Raw genomic sequence first — 9,815 nt, 5'->3', positions numbered from 1 at the left:
TATTATCCTCCCACCCTGGAGGTTCCTCAAGGTCTGGCAAACACAGGTAACACCGAACCTCCCAAGCCTGAACCCTAAAAAGATCGTTGGAGCTTGCTGGAGGTGGAGAAGAGAGAAGGATGTGGAAGAGGAAAAATCCGGGTGTATGGGAGGAGATTTACGCTCTAGTGTAGTATAGCAACCCCCTTTTGATTTGTGGTCTACGAACCACGATGACTATTGTAATATAATGGATACTTCTCTAAAACCAGTAAATCTCATTTAATCCAAGCTAAAAGTGAAAAATGCTGTGTTCGTGAAAAATTCACAATGTTAGATTTTTTTGTTGTTCTATAAAAGGAAAAATCAATTAGCACTCGTGAGAATTGCAAACCTTGAATTAAATTCTGAATCATCTTCATCTTGCGAGGCCCAAGGTTAAGATGTTGCCATAAGCTACATATGGTAACAGAATCAAGAGGTTTCTTTACCAAAAAACGTGCATCAAGTTCAATACATTTCTTCATCAGGTCCATTGTTGTTATAGTTGACATCACTGTTCCAAAGATAAGACACAGCAGTCAACTTATCTATTTCTTAAAAAGAGATTTACCATTGAACCTATAAAGGGGTGCATATATGGATATACTACCTCTGTTCCTAAATATATGACACCATTGACTTTTTACTCAAACTTTGACTAATAATATTTATTTAATCAATTAGTTTGATAAAGTGAAATTGGCATCAATAGATCTAAAATAGAACTAGTTTAGTCTTAACTTGTATATTTATCTCTTTGCACAAATATTTGTAGGGAAGACGAGAAGACAAACGAGTGAAAAAATTCAATGGTATCATATATTTAAGAACGGAGGTAGTATTTGAATAGGTATGAAATATGTATCCCTTCAGTAAGAAACTAAATACTTACTTATCACTTGGATGTTTCTATGCATCTTTAGGACTATGTCAAGGAATTGAAAATCTGATATCTCTTGCATGTTCACTGCTACCAATAGGAAATCAACATCTTGTGCGTGATCCTTGAGAAAGTTGAGTGCCCTTATAGGACTTGTATACACCGTCACTGGAACAAGAAAGCATTAGAGCCTATTTGTAACACAGGAAATTTACAAAATAAAAAGTAAATTAAATCACAAGCACCAAAAAGGTGCAGTAGCAGTAGGTATATTGCAATACTGATTCTTTGAGACTCATCTACATAGTTGTCAAGTTGGTTCCAAAGAAAAATTATGGAACTTTACCATGAAATTTGTACTGTGGGAGCACGGCCGTGATATAGTCAGCATGGTGTTTATCTTCATCAATGGCGAGGACACTAAGCCCATTTGTTGGGCATCCGGCTGTATTCGGAGCCATGGTTATGCCTAGGTTGGGGTTGCTCTACTTTTGGTGTTTCTCTTGTGTTTTGGAAAACTTGTAAGCATCGGTGCATGCCTATTTATAGAGCAATAACGTCGGATTCATAGCGTCCTATATCTATTTCAATTTGTACCATTTTAAATGCTGGCATATCGTTCTCCATCTATTTCAACCTGTTTTAATTTATATGCACGTCTCGATATGGATGCGACAATAGTTATTACAATATCAAATGACTGAACTTATTCATTATACTTCTTGCCTGTTCAATGAGTGTCGCCGCATATACACATTTGCAAAAAAGTCCATAATTATTTTTCAAATATTTAAAGAAGTGAAGAACAAAATACATAAATTGCATGATGATAATACAAAATGATAAAAATCTACAACTATAACGTCCTTTCATGGCCCATGCTGTTCAAAGGCTAATACAAAAATAGGTGCCATTTAATACAACAATTAAATGTATTTATTCATCCAAATTTTCTTAACCTAAATGTCTTGATGGTTGCAGATGCAACAAAAAAGGGCATGCTAAAATAATTACCATAGGTCCTCACAAATATTCTTGGAAAAAGAGTTTCCAAAAACAAATAAAAGACATATACCAAAATGTCATTTATGCACACTTTTAAAAGCAATCCATAAGTATCCACCCAATATAAATGCGGATGTGCAATATAAACGCGGATGTGCGATTCATACAAAATGTTGCATAAATGTTATGCACTGATCTCATATACGATCCTAGCAGACAACAGCATATCTCTATCCTACACAAAGATAATTTAATTAGTTTAATATTATGATTTTTAGGAACATTTTAAATATCACTAAAATTTTGAGCCTATTTGGATTTTCAACAGAAAACAAGCAATTACCTTTACTTAATTAGTTTAGGAATAATGGATAATAATTATTATCAAATATGAACCATGGATGAATGTTCAACACATGTGATGCATTTGTTTGCTCCAAACCCTATATCTATCCTAAAAATTTCTATAATTCAAAATATATTCAAATTTGAATAAAAACCAAAGATGGAAAATTCTCATAAAATATTTCTAAACCAAATGTTTAACTCTGAACCAAAATCCCAAAGTGTAACTCTAGGCCAAAGTCCTTTCTTCTCTAGCCCAGCCTAGCAACTCATTTTTCTTTTTCCTAAATTTTCTATTTTAACCCACTGGATTCTAGGCCTAGCCTATTCCTTTTACGCCCTTCTCCCAGCCCACTACAACGACGCGGCCCACACAAGATCACCTTCACCACTAAGTTTCGTATCTCCTTCATGATTCGTGCTAAAAATAAGGTGAGCTCGTTCCTGTATATTCTTTTTAGTTATTTTGAGAATAGATTGCTACCTAAAGATATTATTATAATTAGAAAGTATGGAGATGACCATCAAGTACTTGAAGAGAGGCATGGAGGATCAGAAAGCTAAGGTACTTCCAAGCCAAGTTGGAAGTTCAAACTATATCAAGGTTCAAATCCACCTAGGAGTCCAGGAGTATTCCCTGCGCGACAGCTAACAACAGGCCATCGTCCCTTGCAGCCATAGCTTTAGATGTCAGTGCATCAGATAGGACATGATGCATGTATGTGTGATTTTAGATGGTGTGGTTCAACAAATTACTTACCGGCAGAAGATGGCAGCATCAAAGTCAGTCCCCAAATGAGAAGTAATCCTATAGCGGAGATGCCAGAGTTTGATTTCTTGGAACACACCACATATCGAGTTTCTTGTCACAGCCTTAAAGTATTTAAGCCGTGCACAACTGCACATTCCACATATATTGAAGCAAACATGGCCGATTATTAGACAACAACCCAGTACAATCATTCTGCGAATGGCAGCCATTGACATGCTACCAAATGGTGCTCAAGGCTCAAGCTCCTTTCTTCTTCCTCGTGCTCCTCTGTGTTGTTCTTCATCTCCACGTGATGCTATGCAGAGAAATAAAACCATCGCCGGAAATGCCGCCACCACAGGCCATCTTGCCATTGACCCGAAGAGGAAAGCTTCAAGATTAGGTTGCGAGAACTTTTTTTTTTAACGAACCGGCCTGTTATATTAAAAAGAAGGAGACAAGAGAAGCTAGCAGGTTCTTTGCTCCCGCTACAACCCAAAGTGCAGCCTCATTCTTTGATTTTCTGTAGAACCCTTGTATTTGTTGCTTCTTTGCTTGCGCTCGAAAATTAATAGTTCCGCCTGCTAATGGACACAAGGCTCTCCACGTATGGCACTGCATGGTGCACGAGACGGAGAGGCAGCGGAGGCCTTCCTCCGTAGTGATCCGGCGCCCGTTGCATGTCCACCACTTCATCCAGAGCTCCGCTCGTCGCATTGTACTTGTAGAGCATGCGCCTGTCGACGGACAGGAGCAGCTCGTCCCCGTCGGCGGCGAGGGTGAGGACGGAGTACCCCATGGGCCGGAGAAACTCGATCCGGTACGCCATCGATCACTCCAGCCGTGGCCCGTCGTCGTCGGCCTGCCAGACGTCGACGCACGTCGGGTCGCACGCGTACGCGCAGCATAGCTTCCGGCCGAGCTCCGTGAGGGTGTCGTGTAACCGAGCTCGGCATCAAGAATGCCGACGTGTTCGATAAGCTTGCCAGCCCTCTGATTCGCGTCCAAGCCCTCTGCTAGTCGCCATCGATTATTAGCACTTAGTTGGTCTGGTACCAGGATTGGCCAGATTATTAGCACTCAGTTGGCCTGGTACCAGGGTTGGTCAGATGTACTTTGGATCTTCGTCATCATAAGAAAAATATACTATTTTTATGGGGAAACCCTTACCTATTTTTTTAATAATTTCTTTATTTTAGACTCGTTTAATTTGTTCCGACAAGGAGTTGAATCCGGCCTAGCTAGCAGGCCGGCTCTACACTTTTAAGGGCCTTAGGGCAACTTGACGGAGTGAGCCCATAAGGCAAGATGTGCTCGCCGATGATGCCCGCCGACAGCGAGAAGCACGGAGGGTTGGGGAGACGACGGTGAAGGTCTCGTCGCGCAGGCAGAACCGCAGCAGCTCGCTCGGGCGCGGGTCGTCGGGGCAGCCGACGACGGCCGTCCAGTAGAAAGCGCCACGCGTGCAGATCGGCCTCGCCGTCGGGATGATAAAGTGCGGCGGGTCCTCGGTCGGCTCCCAGTCCGACGAGCCGGCGCCGAGCGTGAACACCTCGTGCCCGATGTCGAACTCCGCCCTCGGGTACCCTTCGCCGTCGTCGTCGGATTCGGAGTCGTACTCGATGACCTCGAACCGGCGGTGGAAGGTCCTGGCTACCTTGTACGTGTTGCTACTGGGGTCGAAGCCAAAGGCCACCGCATCTGCCATGACGCTGGGGCTGCCCGGCGGCAGCTGGACGAGCACCCTGGTGGCCGGGTTGCAGACGAAGAGCTCCCCGGAGGCGGTCGGGACGAGGACCACGCCGTCGCAGTGCACGGGGTGCGTCATGGCTGTGAAGCGGTTCGTGGGCCAGACCACCGCGTGCATCAACTCGGCGTCCACGGCGGCGGCGGTCTCGCCGCCGTGGCGCACCCCGCCGTGCCGGATCCTGCGGAACTCCATCTCCTTAGAGCGGGCCACGCCCAAGTAGTCCTCTAGGCGAGGCTCGCAGGGCGCGTCGAGCACGGATGGCGGCGACCGCCCGCGGGAGAGCTCGAGGTGGCGGCACACGAACCGCGGGTCGCCGTCGATGGCCGCGCGCCACGACTGGCACACGGACCTGAAGCGGAAGAGCGACCTCACGGGGAGGCGCGCGAGCACCTCGGTCACGAGTATGTCCTCTGGGATGCTTGGACAGGAGGCGGTCAAGCGCCGGCATTTCGCCGGCGGTGTGTGCGGTGGCCTCATTTCACGAGTAGGAGGAGTACGCAGCAGGCCGTCTATGGGTACCTGTTGTTGCATCTATGAGCACATTTATGAGTTCGTGCCAGAGAGATTCATCGACATGGGAGATACTGGTGGCGTTGACTTTAGAGGGAAGAACTTCCAGGATATGCCCGGGGATAAACTTTGCATTATCCTCCATTGAAATCATGTTGGCAAATCTTATGTTTCACTTTGACTGGGAGCTGCCTAGCAGTGTAGACACAATAGATATGACCGAGGTGTTTGGGTTAACAGTGTCACGCAAAGAGAAACTCTTCCTCAACCCAAGGTCACGAGGCGACATCACCATGTAAAGATGGGCAGTTAGACTGGAAGAAACCAAATAAGTGCTTGTGTAGGTGCAGCTGCTTGTAGTTGTAGGTGTGGCTTTTTACCTGCAGACGTTGATCATGTTGTTCTATATATAATATGTTGAACTTACAGATAAAACGTTTTGCAGATTTTATTTCGGAGCAGTAATAACATGCTGTAATTCTTGTTTGATATATATAGTTGAGTCTCTGTCTCTTGCTCCAAGTAGACCCGTGTACTCTCTCTGTCCCAAATTACTCTTCGTTTTAGCTTTTCGAGATACACACTTTTTAATATGCACTTATACATATTTTTATATCTAGATATATAGAAAAAGTGATGTATCTAGAAAAGTCAAAATGAAATGAATAGTAATTTAGGACGGAGAGAGGGAGTTACTTTGTGTGTGCGTGCGTGTGCACCCGTGCGTTTATATATATTGTACCTTTGCAGTAACATCCTCTAGCACCATTAGATTGAATCCAATGAATAGCAGTATAGCTAGGGCCCAGAGAAACAGAGAGGTTGTGGAGGAATTCTTTAGGAAGTAGGCAAGGGGTTTATCTCATATTGTGATTTTTCGTATCAAATCGTTTTGTTGGTTCAATTATGTTGATGACTATTATACGCGGGCAAGGCATCAATCATCATTTAATAATACCCCAAGAACCCTATTGAAATCGCCCTCGTTAGGCGCGCATCCTCCTCCACCAGCTTTGTAGTGTGGAATGGCAAGCAAGATCATGTTGTTGCAGCCAATGTAAATTGACAACAAATCAAAGAGCATTCCCACGGTCCATGCTTGTACCGGCACGATACGAAGACGAGCCTTAACAAATATGCTTGCGGTGCCATGGTGGCCTGGCCTCGCATGCCTGGGCTCCTATCTATCTACCAGAAGGTAGTAGATAGATGAAGCATCTTACATCCTAATAAGACCCACACCTTCTCCGTGCCTGCCCACACTCCGCCGCCCTTCCTAATCCAAGCTTCTCGTCGCACCCACCACCGCACCCACCACCGTCCACCACCCACCGGGCTTCCTACTCTAGCCGGCCGCCGGCGGCAACCTCGGCGCAGGTCACTCACGCCCACCAACCATCTCGCTTCCCAACTTCCTCTCCCCCAACTGCGGTGCGTCCAAGTGAGGGGGAGAGAGAGAGGGGTGGTAGGCAATGGGAGGATGAAGGAGATCGTTCGGCCCACAGCGGCCGCACAAATCTCAAACATTGGAAGGTGAAGGGTCTATCCATCTTCGGATTCCCATGCCTAACAGTCTCAGCATAAGATAGCCCGAGACATGAAGGCTAGCCCGGCACGGCCCAAGTGCCAGCGCAACCAGCCAATAGTCAACCGTCTTACCTGTTCTCCATGCATGATGTATTTCTCAATAGTTATACAGTTAGTTTTTTTTTCAAACATATTCAGAAGAGAGTGATAAAAGGCTAATATGCCTCTAATTACATCTCTCCGTACATGCACACCTGATTTGAATGGCAATCATATGCCTGGCTTGCATGTCTCCACGCTAAATAAAAGGATTTATGCATGCTACCATTTATTGACATTTAGGACCACAATACAGTTGATTTTCATAGGGTTGTTGTTATCCATTCATCCATTCAATCAGGCCAACTAGTCAAACGTAGTCGTATTTGGGGGTAAATCTTTAATCTCTAGAAGTAGATACAATAATAACTTATACAGCCGCGATAGTATGCGACAATGGCAGCTGGTTATTCACGAGGTCTCCAACCTTTTTTCTTGGTATTTATTAACACAAACACGAGCAGCATGCAAAACTAAACAAAGCGCTCGCCTGCAAATGATCATCTCTTTAGTGAAGAAGATACATAGACGACACACGACACATCGCCTATATATAAAAGCAGTAAAAGCTCCAAGCCTTCCATTAACTCCAACACACGACACACAAACGACTGAAACAAAAGGTATACACTCAAGCAGCGCAATCAGCCCACCCAATGGCCTCCGCCCGTCTCTTCCTCCTGGCGCGCGGCGGCTTTGGCCGTCGTGACCGCAGCGGCCTCTGCCGTCATGCGACCCATCGGTTTAGGAGAAGCTGTTGGCCCGCTGCCATGGCGTCAAGCCGCAGGTTGGCAAAGCGAGAACGTGATGGCGGGGTGCAGGGACGCGGTGCCTTGCACTGCAGAGTTAGGACAAGGACGGCGGCTGCTTCTGCCTCGTGGCGAGCCAAAGGTTTTGCCTGGGGCGATCCTTACCGAGCTCGGCCTATTCGCTTCAGCTTATTCAGCCGGCTTATCAGCCGGTCAAACAGTATTTTTCTCTCACAACAAATCAACCGTTTCAGCTTTTCAGCCGGCTTATAAGCTGAAGCGAATAGGCCCCGCTGACGTGTTCGATAAGCTATGCCAGCCCTCTGATTCGCGTCCAAGCCCTCTGCTAGTCGCCATCGATTATTAGCACTCAGTTGGCGTTGTACCAGGGTTGGCCAGATGTACTTTGGATCTTCATCATAATAAGAAAAATATACTATTTTTATCGAAGTTAGGAAACCCTTATCTATTTTTTATAATTTCTTTATTTTAGACTCATTTAATTCGTTCCGACAAGGGAGTTGAATCTGGACCGGCTAGCAGGGCCGGCTCTACACTTTCGAGGGCCTTAGGGCAACTTGACGGAGTGAGCCCATAAGGCAAGATGTGTACGTGTAATTTTTAGATTCAAAATTATACATTTGTATCATCATTCTCAACTAGCGGTACAAATGAATATTGATGACACAAGCTATGTAATAAACCTTTAATTTCACAAAATGTTCCTAGTTCTCCACGAATAATGTCAATATTACTAAGCAAATTCTAAAAGAATGGAAAAATATAACCAAGATGATTACCATGATTAGCTACCTGCAACTGTTGTAAACTCAAGAACATGTTAAATTCAAGAAAAAGACGAACACATGATATTAGAAAGGGAAAAGACAGATAAAATTAAGGGCCCAGAAATTTGATTGTACAACACTAAGATACGCAAAGGGCAAGAACAACGAATTGAATTGGACCGAGTTGAAGAACCAGTGTACAAGCAATAACCACGTATGGGGGCTACTTGTTTAATTAGCTGGGCTGGAGATACTGTTCTTCCTCTTTTCAGTTAGCTACATGCAGGCTTGGGCTGAGGAAGTAAACAATAGGCATATCTACAAGGATGGCCCCTAACTGCGCTGGGCCTAGGAAGTCGTACTTTTTGCCAAAGCCCAAAGCCAGCCTTGCCTGGGTGCTGCTCAAGTGCTCTAATCACTAAGTTAGAGGCTGCCTCTGTTATTCTTAAATACATGATACCATTATCTTCTTTTTTTTCATTAGATTAACTATTTGTGTTTTCTACAAATATTTATGTAAAATGTTTCACGTCAAAAGAACCATTATAATAGTAGTCTTACCTGTACCGTTTATATTCTTTTATTAACATGGTAATTTCTACATTAAGGATTTATTCAAACACCTGTGAGATGTTGGCGCCCCCAACCAGCTGGTCCATTATGTCTCGCCACAGTGTCGACGGGCAGCCCACAGCCACGTCCTATGGTGTGACCACGACCTCGTCACAAGGGATGTGGAATGTGCAGGTTTTGGCCTTCGGCCTCAAGCGTTGTACATAGTGCCGGCAGGGCAACCCCTTGTAGTATCATGGCCAACGGCAACCCAACATGCTAGTTGATTGAACAAAACTGTGCTCGATTTATCCTAGCAAGTTCCGATGCGTGGCACTCAACTTTAGCTCCTGTAGTTTGCCGCTGCTCTGAATACATGCTTCTATATGGATACTTACTCACGGCTACAGAAGGCCATATCATTGCCAGACCTAAAAACGACGTCATCGCCAGTTTTGGGCATTCGTTGGTGAAGGGTCGCCGGTGATACTCATCCCTTCACCAACAGTGCTAGACCTGATGGTGATGTCCATTTAAGAAAGAATAAAAAGCCACGCCTGCTAGCCGCCACCCGCCACCACGCCTGCCCCGCTCCTCACCGGCCGCACCACATCATCCCCGCCCATACCGCGGCACCCGCCTCTGCTAGATCCGGTTGCCGCGCCTGCCAAGCCGCCGCGCACTGGGGAGAGACGAGGGGCGCTGGAGAGGGAGAGGAAGAAAGGAGTGGGAGAGTAGAGAGAGAAGGGTGGGAGAGGGGCACGTGGTAGCACACCAGGAGAGACGAGGGGCGCTGGATCCAGTCGCTATGCCCGCCGAGCCGCCGCGCCAGATGCCG

At 45.6% G+C, this 9,815-nt stretch overlaps 1 protein-coding gene across 1 annotated transcript; it reads right to left on the bottom strand.

Moving 5' to 3' along the window:
- Positions 1-4,257: 4,257 nt before the first annotated feature.
- Positions 4,258-5,229, bottom strand: LOC111257945 (putative F-box protein At3g24700). The gene has a single exon (XM_022828499.1). The coding sequence runs from the start codon at positions 5,227-5,229 to the stop codon at positions 4,258-4,260; it is 972 nt and encodes a 323-aa protein (XP_022684234.1).
- Between the last annotated feature and the right edge of the window lie 4,586 nt (positions 5,230-9,815).

The sequence above is a fragment of the Setaria italica genome, chromosome VII, assembly GCF_000263155.2.
Source record: "Setaria italica strain Yugu1 chromosome VII, Setaria_italica_v2.0, whole genome shotgun sequence".
Lineage (NCBI taxonomy): Eukaryota > Viridiplantae > Streptophyta > Magnoliopsida > Poales > Poaceae > Setaria > Setaria italica.
The sequence above is the reverse complement of the archived record's forward strand: the minus strand, read 5'-3'. Positions and strand labels throughout refer to the sequence as shown.

Excerpts from the sequence above, each read along its gene's own strand:
- LOC111257945 (XM_022828499.1), bottom strand. The coding sequence starts at position 5,229 with ATGAGGCCACCGCACACACCGCCGGCGAAATGCCGGCGCTTGACCGCC.